At 28.3% G+C, this 16,018-nt stretch overlaps 1 protein-coding gene across 1 annotated transcript in view; it reads left to right on the plus strand.

Moving 5' to 3' along the window:
• rg (A kinase anchor protein rugose) overlaps positions 1 to 16,018 on the plus strand; it is a 1,091,579-nt gene that overhangs the window by 553,576 nt on the left and 521,985 nt on the right. The window contains exons 10-11 of the mRNA XM_075379107.1: positions 3,931 to 4,047; positions 15,041 to 15,070. Coding sequence (XP_075235222.1) covers positions 3,931 to 4,047; positions 15,041 to 15,070 — 147 coding nt within the window. The remainder of the gene's footprint in view (positions 1 to 3,930; positions 4,048 to 15,040; positions 15,071 to 16,018) is intronic.

A 16,018-nucleotide genomic window follows, 5' to 3' on the forward strand; every position in this document is an offset into this window, starting at 1 on the left:
ACTGTTATGAACTGCTATTACTGTAAATTTATTGTATAATATGTGACAAATAAAAGCTGACAACACAGTTGTAGGACTTTCCCGTCATACAGTTTTTTTCTGATGCATGACACACACACACACACACCTTAATTTAAAATATTAATCATTTTATTTAAATATAATATTTTTTGTTTATTTATTTCAATGATTCTAACTAAAGTGTGTGTGTGTGTGCATACCATATTTCATTTTTGTGGGTGTGGCAGTACTAGTGGCCACTTTAAACACTTTTTTCACTTTAAATATTATTCATTTATTTAATTCTACCACATACCTGTGACATCGCAACATAGCAGATGACTACAACAGCTGTACATCTGTGCTACACTAGTGCTTCTTGTGGTGAGAGGGAGTACTATTGATGCAGAATACCCACTTAGTCACCACTAGTTTGCTTAGATCATTTTTTTGGGATGGGATTGCGATTTTGCAAAAACCTTTTTTTGCAAATATTATTATTTTTTAATTGTTAACAAATGTTCCTAAGAAAAATAAGACTTTAATTAAGTAAAATCTTGGGATACTGAGGGTGACTTTGCTCAATAGCTTCACCCCCTTGACCTATAAAGTTGAAAATTTAATGGCATCAATAGCCCACATGTAGAAGTAATCTGATCAAGTTTAGTCATCAGTCCCGTAGTTCTCGAGATATAAGAAGTGCAAAACTGAATACACACACACATACATACTTATAAACATTAACATCCGGAAAATTTCCATCCGTTTTTTGGGTTCCTTAGCTGTCTAACTGTCAAGATCCAGTGAAAACTGCATACGGCCAAGTTGGACCGATTACAATACTTTCCCTTCTAAAGTTGTAGCTCTGCTACAGTGCCATTAAAGTAAAAAAAAAAAAAGTGTGCATAAAGTAAAATAATGGTGGAGTTTGAAACTGTTATAGTTCTGGAACAAAGAATGACAGATGCATTAAGTATACATCAAAATGAAGAGTAATTCTTCAAGAATTTTAAGTATTTAGTAGACTTTTCAATATGTGCTTTGTTGATTGCTCTGCTGACATCAAAATGATATTCAGTCTCTTGCTATACAGACCGAGAATGTCTGGTGCGATAGACGAAACAGTTTCTGTGATCCATCTTTTTAAACGGTCCAGATTTCTTATTTGAATGGAGAACTTTTATGTCTTTATATAACCCCATAAATAAAAATCCACATTGACAAGATACAGAAACTATGGAGGCCAGCCTATTCACCGTTTTTGTCAGACCCATTACTGAGGAAATATTTTGTTTAGGTAATCCCTCATGAATATGAAGTGTGAAGGAACTCCATCTTACTTAGAAGAAGAGTATTTATTATGTAGTCTTTAAAAATATTCAGGAAGATGTTTCCTGTTGTAGTTTTATTGGAAAAAAAGGGCCTTGTAACTTTATCACGTCTAATTCCTCAATATTAACTTTTCTGACATGATGTTGCATAATGATATTCAAAAATTCATTACCTCATATTCATACACTATGCCAATATATTTGACTTGAAACATGAAACGAAGCTTCATCATTGAAAATAAGCTTTAGAATTCTCCATCCATTTTATTTATGAAAACAGTTATTAAAAAACTTTTTTTATTAAATAAAATTGCAATAGGGATTTATTTCTAATCTGAAAAATAAGTAAAACATTTTATAAATGTTTTTCTTTTCTGAAGAATTACTTCATTTTTAATAGAAGAAATATTTTTTCTATAGTTTTAATAAATTAATTTGAAGTTAATTTATTTCTTACAATTATTAATTCAGATGAATAGGTTTTTTTTTAAATGTATATGCAATCCTTTTTTAAGATAAAATAATTCTTTACAGATAAATTTTATAAAATAGATAGTAGAAAAAGTCTATGTTAATAAGTCTATTAACAACTAAATAAATTGTTATGAACAAGGAACATTTTAATAGAATACAAGATCTGTTCAGAAAATAACCAAAATTTAATTTTTTAATCTTTATTATTAATTTGACATATTATTGGTCCTTGTCCGCTTCAAAGTATTCCTCTCCCCTATTCACACACTTTTTCCAGTGGTGTTTCTACTTTGCGAAGCAGTCTTGGATAACTTCATTTGAAATGGCCTTTAAGGTCCGTGACGAATTTGCTTTAACGTCAATAGTCTCAAAATGGCATTCTTTCATCACTGGTTTTAATTTTGGAACAAAGAAAAAATCGCAAGGAGCCAAGTCTGGTGATTAGGGAGGCTGAGGGAGGACAATCATCTGATTTTTGGCATAAAACTGACTAATTGACAAAGCTGAGTGTGTGGGTGCATTGTCATGAGTTATTTTGCACAACTCTGGTCTCTTTTTATGGAATTTTTTCATGTAACCATTGTAAAATGCCTTCATAATATGCGTGGTTCACTGTTTCACCTTGAGGTGAGTTAATGGCATTGATTTAATTGAAAAAACAGAGAACATCAATATACCACTGGATCAAGACTGACGTGCTTTCTTGGGACATAGAGAGCCTTTGCCGATCCATTGTAATGATTGAACTGTTGTCTCGATGTAGCTGTAAACCTGACTTTGACTTTCATTATGATCCTTTATATGAATATTTCATCATCATCGGCTTGTTCAAGAAGTTGCCGACAAACATCCACTCAATGTTCTTTCTACTGTCAATACATGTTCAATTTTTCAGTCAAAATGTTATGGTTTGATCCAATTGAGATGCTAACCTCTTCTGCAAGTTCTGTAAGTCAATTGGCGATTTGCATGCCTCAGATCATTGATTTTCTGAATGTGGGTGTCATCAGTTGAAGTCGAGGACCTTCCTGGTCGAGAGTCATCTTCGATTGACTGACAACTTTTAAATCATGAAAAAACATTCGTAACATTGCGTACAACACAAACCATCTTCTCTATAAGCTTGTTTCAAAAGTTGAAACATTTCTGTGAAAGTTTTCCCCAGTTTCATGCAAAATTTTATGTTGTATCATTGTTCCAGAAAATCGCTATTAACACTTGCACTCAAATAACAATAACATAAAAACTAAACCAGATATCTACAATCCAAGAACATGTGGTTGCAGAGGAGCTTATGTGGAACACAATGCTGCCAACCGCATGTTACTAAATATCCTCATTGGTGCATAATTAAAAATGTTTGGTTATTTTCTGAACAGACCTCGTATATCTTCTATCTGGTTACTAGTGGTAATATTTGGAACAATCTTAAAATTGGAATAATTTGTTTAAAATACAAATACAATAGAAATACTGAATCATATTCAGTAAAGTAGATAATATATTCATTATAGCAGCAAGTGAAACTTGACAAAGCAGCAGATGATATAAATTCATATCCATGATTTCAATTATTTTATTTTATTGTGGTTGGAGATATTTAAAAAATAACTGCTTCATAGGTTCAAAATGCTCAACTTTCATTAATTATTTCAAGATAAGATATAATGATTTTTTTTAAGTTTCAGTTTTGTAATTTGCCTTATCTGGTTAAAATGAATTGCAAGGTTTGTCATTAAACCAGATGTAGTTCTTCATCCATAATTCTGTAAAAATAGAAAAAGAAACAAATAGAAAGATAGTGGACTAACATGATGATTGGAATAAATTAAAATGCCTGTAAACTTATATGAAATGCCAAGGTAATGTGAAAGTAAAATGCATCTTAACTAATTTGTATTTTATCATCTTGCATAATGCCCAGGCATTTTTCGCCCACAAACAACAAATAAAAAAAAAAATATGAACATGTAATCAATGAAATAAACAAACACACAAACTAATTTTTGTATAAAAATGTAAATACATTTTGAAATTGATCGTTAAAAATATTTAGTGAATATATGCATATGTTAATTTAAACATTTAATAATAATTAATTGTATATTTCTTTTGAATATTGCAGAGTCAATTTAGGTTCGATAATGAGTGCCACCTTAGTTTACCAGACAATCATAGGAGGGTGAGTGCAGGGGGGGACGTGGTTGATCAACCAAGCATGAAGCAGCACGATCTTAAAACTGTAAGATGCATCTTGGTTTTTTCTTTCTTTCATTTTTGTTTCAATTGATTTATTTATATTTGTTTTATTTTAGGTTTTGTCTTTTTTTGTTGTTGTTATAATATGTATTATAATAAAAATGAACCATTAAATCACAGCACTATATATTATTAATGTAATTAAAGGTAACTTAACATATAAATCAGTAACAATTTTTATAATTTTTTTAAAATTTCTATAATCATACATAATGTTTTGTTTTTTTAAATTTACACTTGCGTATATTTATTTATTGATTAATATTTAAGGTAGTTAATTAATTGGGTGGCTCCTTTGGATACCTAGTTTCAGTGGATGTTTTTTTTTGTGAAGTTGGTATTTTTATATTTTTTGATTATATGTATATTCAATATTCCATTTTTATATATGTTAGTGCCATAATGTGAATAGTTACTGGACTTGTCACAAATCACTCCTGATAATAGTGTAGGTATTTTTCAAGAATAGCAAGGCATTTCACTGGGGAAAGTGATTGTTTTTTTGTTGCTTATTTCACTAAGCCAGGTATATGATTGTATATCAGCATGCCGATCTCACTTAAATGTGGTTGATATTCAGCCCTGTTAAGTGTGCTGCTACCTTCACTCTGTTTACCACAGAATCATATTGAATAGTGAATGCCATTACTCTGAGAGAAAACAACGCTTAGCAATGGTGTTTCTTATGCCGAAGGTACTTTATGTATATCTCAGCTGCAAGAATCATTAGGACAGATTAGTTTAAAGCAATATGCTTTAACTCAGGGGGAAATTCTGTTTATTGATTTTAGTGCAGTTTGGTTTTTCTATTTGGAAAAAATGGTGTACTTTCTTTTATTAATCCTTTTTGCAAATGGTATAAACATTGACATTTGTATAATTCGAATAAATTGCATGATTTCATCAAAATCTTTGCAATAATTTTAGAGTAAGTGGGGTATAAATAATCAAATATACCAGCAAAAATAATTTTTCTTTTTCATGTATAGTTTGGTTAAAAGTGTAATGTTATCCAGACATTAAATTATTGAAGTTAAATTAATAATGAACTTAATAATGACTAGATAAAAATAAAATATCAATTATAAAGTAACACAGCCCTTTGGTATATTTTCCTTAAAATATCATGCTTATAAACAAAATCTCTGTAAATGATTTACTAATTATAAATGTCATATATATATATATATATATACAAAATGAAAAATTACTTCTTGCTACTGTTTAATTTTGTAATTTCCTTGTTAATGCCAAAGTGTTGTGTAATGCTGTTTGTTCCATTGTAATAGTGTCATGTATAGAATGTTTAAAATGTTTAACACGTGTTGCTTTATGGAATTTTTTTAGCAGAAAAGAAACTTTGTGCTTGTGGGTCACTTCTCTGTCATAAAAGATGATATTATTGTTTTTGGGATATTGTTGATACTTAAACTGTTGTTGTTGTGATGAACTGTTGGCTTAGTGATAATATCTGACCAAACCGTTAACATTTATTTGTTACAATCTCTTCTTATACACTATTTGCCTTAACACTGTGGCACATTTAAAATATCTGAGGTGTGACACTGGTCACAATTACATTCTCATAGGATAATACTGCTCATTTTACAGCCAGTACCTGTTGTGAAGAGAGTGAAGATGTTGCTTTTGACGCTGAATATTATCTGAATTTTATTGGATTTGGTGTGAGGTTGATCTAGAATTGGTTTTACCAATTCTCCGATTTAACTGGTGCTCTTATGTCAAGTAACCTAATAACTGTTTAGTAGGACACCCAAAATATATATTTTTAGTAAAATTTGATATAAAAATTTCCTGATTTTCTACTATGGTAATAATTAATTATTAAAATATGCTTAGCATGCAGCGAACTGCACCTAATATTCTTAAAGTAAACTAAAGAATATGTTTCATTTAATATTTGGCTTTGTCCATCAGGATTTTACGTTATTTCACACACTTCTATTTTTATTGTATTTTAAACATACCGTCTTTATATACTATTTCAATAAAGTAGATGGCACAATTTTAAAAATAAATTATCTCTAAAAAAGTAATAAATATGATGTTATTGCATAAAATGAAAAAGTTTGATGTTGATAAACATAAAAAGAAATTATTTTTATACAGAATTTTCCGTGATGCCATTTGATTAAATAGAATTGTAAAACTTGAGCTTTAACAGGTTAAAGACAGTTAATGAAAATATTACTCTAATTTGCATATAAAAAAAAGAACGTTGAAATAACAAGCAAAGTGCAGACTCTGTAATTATTATTCAAGTAATACAGGGGTCATCTTTACCATTAGTATTGTTGTGTCATAAATAACAGTGAGCAGCTCACATAGATGGTTCTGTGTAATGTCCCATAGCATTTTCACGATTTTGCATAACATTCATCTTTTTGCATTGATATTTATCATTGCAGCATATAGTCAGAAAAATGACTTTCCACTCCCCAAATATATTAGTGACAGATGGACATTTACATCTTGCTTTATAATGTACATTTGTTCTTCCTTATTTAAACAACTGACACCATTTCTACATATTTATTTCATTCACCACCACACACGCCTTTTCTATACTATTCAATGACCTTACTACTATTCAATACCTTTCGATGAATTTTAGCCGAGTGAAAGATTTTTTCATTAAAAAATTAAAATCTTTGTTTTTACAATTAAAATTTGCTTAAATTATTTTTCAGTGGAAATCCCATTGATGTCTTGGCATTTTTGAGATAAGGAAATGAGCTTGATGATTCTAGAAGTACCTTACCGCCTGATCCTTGAACCAAGTCTGAAATTTGTACTAGTCTGTAACATTTTATAAATGGCATAATCAATCTGCATGTATCTTCCACTCAGAAATTTCTTTAATTTTAGGGAAAGATAAAAAATCAGATGACAGCAGATCTGGAGTGCCTGTTATCTCACATTAAAACTATTCTAATTGTTCTTCCATGTTTTGAGCATTGTGAGAAAATGATCCATTTGAGTGATCAGGCCAAACAGTTCTACATAGTGTGCAATAACTTTTTAGTTTTCAGTATGGATGATTTTTTTCTCCAAGATCTATAATTATTATTCAGGAAAATAACTTTTTGGTCTTCAAAAAATGTTAGTGATGAGATCGCCATCCAGATCTTGATTCATCATATACATTTGTTCTCCCTTCTTTGAATAACTGATACATTTTTCACATATTTGTGACTCGTTCACCAAAATTTCTCTATATACTCTACTCACCTCTCGGGTGAAAGAAAAAGGGTGAAAGGTTTTTTGTATTTAAAAACTAATCGCCGAACTCACCCCACAATTGATAGGATTGATGTTCGATGGATGTGGTTTATAAAATGTTACTAAAAAAATAAACATGATGCACATAAGAAGTTGGGAGCTAACCGACATCATCACAGATAAATCTAAATACATTTTTGACCAGGTTCCATTCCAAAGCATCATGTTGTGTTGTTAATGTGACTCAAAAAACTCTTACCTTAAAAATTATTTTTGTAAATGTCAATTTTATATTTAGATGGCATATGTTCATTATGAAAAGTAGAAAGGATAAAAGTAGGGGCTTTTGAATTGATTTTGATACAGTAGAAAGTTACATTAGTTAATAAAATAAGAAACAAATGAATTCAATCTGAATTGTGAAATATAGTAGTTTATGTGGTACATAGAAGGTATTAAGGAATAGAAATATTATTTTTATGAGGATTTTAAACTGAAATACAGTTTTAACAGAAGACAAAAATAGAACACATGAAATGTTGATAATAAAAAAATGAAAGATTTAGTAAATATCCTTCTGTGATTTCTGCTGTTGTAGAATTTTTATCTGAAAAAAGCTATGTTCTGGAATTACCTGTAATTGTAGGAATATGTGTATTCCAGATACAAATCATTAGTGAATAAATTAAATATCAATTAACAATAAAAAAGTTCTATTTTAAAAACCAATAGATTAGATTGCGTTAAAATTAATTATGCGTTAAGATTAGATTAGAGTTAAAATTATATCTCTTCTGTTAATACAACATACCATTATTACCTGACCACATTAATATTCATGGTAACAACAAAATATTATTGGACAACAACGCTGATTTTTGGTATTTCACTTTTGCTGTATTTAAATCGTTATGCTTTAAATAGATGACTGAAATTGTAGTATTTAATATGTTGAGGTTGACCAGAAAAGACAGGATAAAAATGTCAATTGACTGGAAAAAAATGTTTTAAAATTCATATGTTAAACATTAGTGGTAAACATATGAAGAAGGTATTTTTGTGATTGTGTTTTTTTGGATCAAGATACAAAAAAGAGGTATTTAAATGTATGAAATGTATTGTTTCTTATTGCATTTTTTTATGTTCACTAATTAATTTTGCTATTAGATCTGTTTTAAAATTTCCCAAATGTAAATTGTTTTGTTAATGTATGGTTTATTGAGACCTTTCTCTTTTAAGATAATATCTTCCTAATTTTTATACTTTTTTCAATGATTATTCCACTTCTGGAAGCGATTTTGAAATGTATTTTTTAGGATCATATGTAATGCAGTTTGTGATTCTTTTCTTTTATCTTGGTTATAACAAATCTTCTTTCCAAAAGGAATTTAATAATTTATTTTTAAAAAGTGCTGAGTGCAAGTATTTAAAAATATTATGGTGGGTGATAAGGTATAGCCATTTTATTTTTTCTTTGTGCTCAAAAATCATGAATTGACGACAAATTGTGAACCGAGTCACGGTCAGGTAACCGCAAGTTCTGTTTATACAGTTTAATTCTTTTTCACTTATGTTTCTCTTAAAGACATCACTTTCAAATAGTAATATATATAAATGATTTGTCTTTGATAGGAATCTTTGATCAACAATCTGGTAATAATAAAAAATCCATTAACATGATTTTGACTTGTTCCAATATGAGGTTTTAATCAGTGGTGGTAATGATTAGCTGATCTATATGATAATTGGAATTTGCTCTTATGTCATGCCCAAATAGCTGTAATCAGCAATCAAAGATTCACTGATTTTTTTCATTTGTGTGATCTGACAGTTCCTTATTAATTTGGAGTATGATTGTTTTTTTTTGCTATTAAGATATCAACTAAGGATTAATAAAAATGTGACTCATTCCAAGTTTTCTTTTTTTTAAGATATAGCATAAATCAATAGAAATTTTCAATCTTCTGTGATTTTTTTGGATAGTTAATGATTGACTTTTCTTATACCTGTTTCATAAGAAGAAGTCATTGAATGTTGTGAATTAGATTTGATAATGATTGGCTCCTGATCACTTTAAAACCGCTAATTCACCAAGTATTATATGTTGATTTAACCTTGATTACCGCTTAATCTTGTTTCATTTGATGGATCTGTGCAATAATTTTTACCTAGTGTCATTCAAAGTTAGTGTTAGTATAGATCTACTACTCAGTTAAATGATTTTGTAATCAGTCTTAGATCAGTGATTTGTATCCTATGTTTTGTAACCTAACAGCGTATACAGAAGTTTGTACTTTACAGGTTCAGTACTTAGCTAATTATAACTTCCAGTTACAGAAATCTCTTGATTTGATAAATAGATTTTGGAAATTTTTCAATAGATCTTATTTTATTCACTTTGTGTTTTTATTCTTATGTAATGTTTGTTTCTACATATTTTTGTGCATTTTATTTTCATACAGTATTTATTTGTTGCATTTTTGTGTGATTATTTATTTTTGTATATTGTTTCTGGTTGTAAATACTTTTATGCTTTTAGTTAGATTGGTTGTTGTTAATATTTTAATTAGTTTTAGTTTTTTTTTTAAATTTATATTTAGAGCTTGTTAATTAGCTTGTTAATCTGTTGATTTCTCTCATCTCTTTTGTACTTATTTATTCAAATCAAATAATTCACCGACTACTTTTTTCCAGTTAATTATTTATTAGCAGTATCCTTTTGTAACAATTTTACAATTAGAGTTATATGATTTTTATTTGTTTCTTTTTGTTCTATAATTTTTAAAAATATAATTTATTCTTCATAATATAGCTGATGTTTTCTTCTATTTATTAAATTAGTTTATTTCTTTATGGCAGAAGGTATGTTTTAGATTTTTGCCATAATCAACGTTTTCAATTTAGTACATTACTGAAAAAAATCTTATCTTACAGTTACAGGTAAAGTTTTTAGAAACTTAGCCTAGGGCCTTATATCCGTACTAATGTAAGTGTTAAACAACTTATGGATGGTTTTTAAAAAAACATGTTTTCTTTATTTTTAAATATATAGATAAAAATTTGAAATTTAAAAAAAATGTTAACTGGTTACTAAAATGGGTGTCAATGAGTATATTGAAAAAAAAATTGTTTACCATAAAATATGTGAAAGATACACTTAAAAAAAATTCATTTATTTTTTATCTGATGCCAAAATTCATTTTTTATTAGAAGCATTTTATAGAAAACTTTATTAAAAGCAAAGTTGTTTCCTAGAATGCATATATAAATAATCAAAAAAAAATTTGAAAAAAATTCAATTTCCTAAAACTAATATTTTCTTTTTTTGTTATTTTGGTTTATCTTCCTTTGGTTTTTTTTTATTGTTTGAAAGTTATACTTCATATGTAGAGCTATCAAGAAATGTCTACAACTTTATTATGGAACCCAAACCTAAAATGCAGAAAAGTTTTTTTGAAAATTTTCTTTTTCTTTCCTTTATTGAAGAGAGATTTTAGATTGAGAGAGAACTTCATTTAAGACATTTGTTAAGCATAATGTGTACGAATATGTTTTCGGAAAAATCTTTCGTATAATTTATTCTTCACCTCTAAAACTTATTTATTCTGTTTTCTGGCTCTAACACTTTTAATTTTTATTTTTCATATCTTGAAAAATCATGCAACGCTTTCCCAGCTTTTTTTTAGAGGGAAAGGGGAAGTATTTATTGTAAGGTAAAGATTAGGAACCCTATTTTGTATTTAATCATTTCTACATGTTTTATAAGTCCCTGAATCAGAAAATAGAAATAGACTAAGGCGCAATTCTGTATAATTTTTTTGTTGTATTCATTAGCTTTAATATCTCTGGAATGCATTAACTTTATAATCATTGGTGTAATGACTTATGGATACAAGGAGATATTGTTACAATTAAGTTTATATGAAAATTGTTTAAGAGGGATGGGGTGAATTCCCTTTAACTCGCGGTTAAAAAAGTTATACAATTTACATTTTGCCAACTTTTTGAGTAATTATGTCTAATTTAGATTGCTTTAAATGATAATTCTCTCCATCAAATATATAAGGTATGGCTTAAGAGGGTTCTTTTTATATTTGTGTTCATGAGAAAATTCTTGATTTGAACTCGTGCTTAATTTTATTTAAGTGTATTTGATTTGTTAGTTTAAATCACTATTTTGGCTATTCATAGTAGTTGTTGAATTGAATGGTCATTGGGCTGGTACACAATATAATGGAGTGGACACAAGTTCACTTTACCCCACTGCAGTCACTGTGTACAACCTCTTATCTATTTATGATAATTGTCATGAAGTGATAATTAAAGTGCCAGCTTATCATTTAATAATTTTTTTTTACCATTATCATAATTCAAGCTATGAAACGTAACTAATTTGTAGGTCAAATTTTGTTAATATAACTGATTTTTTTTATTTTTATTGTCACTCAGATTTGTTATTTATTGGTTTATTACAGTAGAATTCTGATTACCCCAAGTCATCAAGTCCTGATAAACAGCCACCTTAGATATGAAGAAATAAAATTGAGATAGAATAAATCAGTAAAGAAAGAATTAAAATTTGGATACTAAAATATTCTGATTTTTACCGATTTTTCTATCGTACAGAATAGGAAATCATCACTGACATATTACTACATGAAAGAGTTGCTATTTATTATTTTTCTAAGCCATGATGTTCTCATGTTGTACACTATGTTCATACATGTTTTTAATTGGCACACATTCTGTATATTTAAAAATTTATATCTCACCTTATAAATTATAAATTTTATTTTAATTAAGATTTCATTAATTGATTAGCACATTCAATGGCTGATGCTCTAATGAGTGCTATTAAAATTCTAGTAATTATTTCAATTTATTATTTTTTATTTTGGCTGCTGTAATCATTTCCGACTTAAAATATGTTTTTATTATCATTACCTTTTATGTAATATCATATATTTTATTTAATTAGTATATGTGTATCTTTTCTTTTTTATGTTTTATTTTTAGATCTTTTAGTTGTATTAACATGTTATATTTTGAAGTATATATTTCATTAATTTGTGCAGTTTTGTTTGTCTTTGTTATTTGTTGTTACTGACATTGCTTATATGTGTTTTTGTTTGTGTATGTGTGTAAATCTTGATGCACTTAACTGTTTGTTATTTACTGCATATTAATTATTCTAATTACATATCATTAATTTTATATGTATACTTATTGCTATAAATTTGTTTTTTTTTTGTATTTTTTTTAATATTCTAAATATGATATTAAAATTTTTTTCATGTTTATTTTATTAGCATACATTTTAAATTGTGTTCTTTAAGTTGTAAAATCAATTTTTTTTTTAATAAACAAGGTTTTTTTTAATTTGTAACAAATAAATTGTATAAATATGTGTAATCATACAAAAAGGGCAGAACTTAATTACATATTTTTAGAAAAGAGTTTTTTCTAAAATAATAAATTTATAGATAAATTACAGAATATAATTTACAGTCAGACTAATTATCATTATTTATCACCTTCCAGTAAATTTCAGTTTCACATTGAACAATTTACAATTTAATATAAGTGGGCTGATTTTCCCAAACTGAATGATAAAAAGTATATGATCTTGTTACTAAAAAACAACCTGTCTTGATGTGAATAATAGGAGATTGAATAAAAAAAATTTATGATCTCTTTGGCAAAGTAACAGTCTCTGTCTTCAATCCAGATCATTCTGGGTTTGAATTACAGTTAGGGATGGTATTTTTTTTTTGTTTCAGCCTGTAGTTACTTTATAGCCAAATAAATAAATAAATGCTTATTTATCAATGCAGTAATTTAGAATATTTGATACGGTTAAGCTCTTTAGTAGTTTTAAAAAAAAAAACCAGTAGATTTTATAATTTCACAGAAAAATTTAGCAGGAACATTAAGGAGACTTTAGTTTGATTCAAAAGTTGTGTGTACATAAATGAAGTAGGAAAAATTAGGGAAAATGAAGTAGGAAAATTAGGGCAGAGTCTACACAATAAGCTCTTCACCTCTGATTTGGTCCTATTTGTAGCCTGTGTAGGAAACAGAACCCTTGCATAACTCCATTAACAGAACTGCCCCTACCATACTAATTAAATGCTAAGAGTGAATCATTGTATGGGTTTCCACTCCTGACCTTGAATGCAAAATTGCAAAATTTTATTTTTTAAAGCTTTAGTCTTGATTTAGGGAACTAAGGGATTAAGAATGAGAGAAACCGGTGAAGAGTGAGAAAGGGTCAATCTATCTAGAAAGCAAACTGCAAAATGCAATGAAGTGGAAGTGTAATTCTGTCTATATTTATCGGGACATCAGTATATCTTATCCAAAATGTATTACTGATCAGATAATTTTGCATTAACCATCTCAAATGTATGGTGTAAAAATTGATTTTCCTCCAGGTAATAAAAATCCAATTAAGAACAAGATTGGGCGTCCCTGAGGATGCCTAATCCTCTTGAGGATGTCTCATCACTTCTAAAATTTTATGCTACATGGAAATATTAAAATGAGTTATAAACCATTCAGCCAGATCTTCATTAAAGGCACAGGGACTTTCTCATCCTCTTGTAGAAAAGACCGTAGTCCCGGCGAGAATGCTCCTTTGGGTGTTCTCGTTTGAGGCAAAAAGGCATAAAGACCAAGTCCCAGCTCCTAGGGCGGGGGAACAGGAATGATATAGTCAGGCCTGGTAACCCTATTCTGGAAGTTACAGGCAGGATTGGTAGGTAACCCACCGGGTTGGTCTAGTGGTGAACGGGTCTTCCCAAATCAGCTGATTTGGAAGCCGAGAGTTCCAGCGTTCAAGTCCTAGTAAAGCCAGTTATTTTTACACGGATTTGAATACTAGATCGTGAATACCGGTGTTCTTTGGTGGTTGGGTTTCAATTAACCACACATCTCAGGAATAGTCGAACTGAGAATGTACAAGACTACACTTCATTTACACTCATACATATCACCCTCACTCATCCTCTGAAGTATTATCTAAACGGTAGTTACCGGAGGCTAAACAGGAGAAAAAGAGAGAGAGAGAGAGAGAGAGGCATTGGTAGGTAAGATCCAGCCGGCTTATAAAAGGACACTCCCCCGGATTGTGTTATGCTTCACTGTGGAATCCGATTCTGGGGGATAAGGGGAAAAAGAATTTTCATTAAAGGGTAAATAATGCAGTTAAAAATACAAATTTTCTGCTGAATTAAATTTGAATAAAACAGCAAAAGATTTAATTTTTTTTTTTTTTAATTAAAAATAACATTAATATTTTTAAATTGTCATGAAAAAATAAATTTTTTAATAGTGAAGGTATTCTAAAAAAAAATTACTTTGCATGATCGATAATTAACATTTTTGGAGAATATATTTTTTTTGTGAATCAAAACCAATCCTAATCTAGTGAACTTACTATTATTTCACAACATTATGTATATTATTTTTATATAATATTTATAACAACTTGTTGATCATTTTTCTATCATTAATATCAAGGAGTGGTTTAAAAGCTGGTTGCTCAAATTTTTTTGTTTTTATTTTAAGAATTTTTTACTTTTCTTTCAGTACATATGTATGTCTTTTTTATTAATATTAATTTTTTTGTTTTTAATTATTTATTTTTTATGTCTCGGTTTTTCATTTATATATTTTTTTTATTTTCATTCCTTTGTTTTCTTTTGTTTATCTTGTTAATTTATTTTTTTCAGAACGCTCTTATACTGCAATATACAAAAACTGTAAGTACCAATGACTTTAAAGTTAACTTAATTCTTATTATGATGTAGTTAAATTACATTGTTTTAAACGTTACTTCAATTTACATGAATGATCTATTTAAGCGTGTTGATAGATTCTTATTAACCATGATGGATTTGTAATTTTCATCTTTCATTCTGAAGGTTCTAGGTCTGAATTTCAGTAAAGCTTGGCGCTTATTACTTGCTACATTTTAATTACATATGATATTTGTCTCTCAAGCTTTAAGTTTAATTTGATATAATTCATAAAAATGTGTAGCAATATTTTGTTTTTTACTAATTAAATAGAAATATTAGAATAGATTCAGTATTTAGGATTTTCATGAAGAATGTGTTCATGGAATTCCCTTGGCCTCTTCATGGAAATCTTCTTGAAAGAAGAGAGATGTATAGAATTTAGTCTAAATTAAAAATATTAATTTTTCTATGGCTGTATTATAATATTTGAACACAAGCAATGATTTATATTTCACTTAAATTTTATATCCAGTATCAGTAGTGTCTCTTTTCTTATGAAAAAGCTTTATATTAAGCTTTTTCAGACTATTAGCAGGAGTATTAGAGGTTTTTGAATTATATTTGAAAAAATTTGCCATTTATATCAAATTAAAAAAATGAAAATTTTATATGTAAACATTAAACGATGTTGTTGATACATTTGAGCTATTAAAAAAAATAAACACATTAAAATAATATTTTAAGTGAACTAACATAATTTAAATCATATACATTGTTTGAATAGTGCATCTTAAACACAAAGATTTTTCAAGACTGGATTTGAATACTATACCGTATCTGGTGATTTCATAATATCCAGTGGTTTCAATGGCAGTGTCTGATGTAGCTTAATATACAGTGAGAGCTAGTTAAAACAAATGTAAAGTTATTTATAATTTTATCTTTATTGTAACAAGTAAAGTTATAAAT

This window comes from Lycorma delicatula, chromosome 11 (genome assembly GCF_047948215.1).
Source record: "Lycorma delicatula isolate Av1 chromosome 11, ASM4794821v1, whole genome shotgun sequence".
Lineage (NCBI taxonomy): Eukaryota > Metazoa > Arthropoda > Insecta > Hemiptera > Fulgoridae > Lycorma > Lycorma delicatula.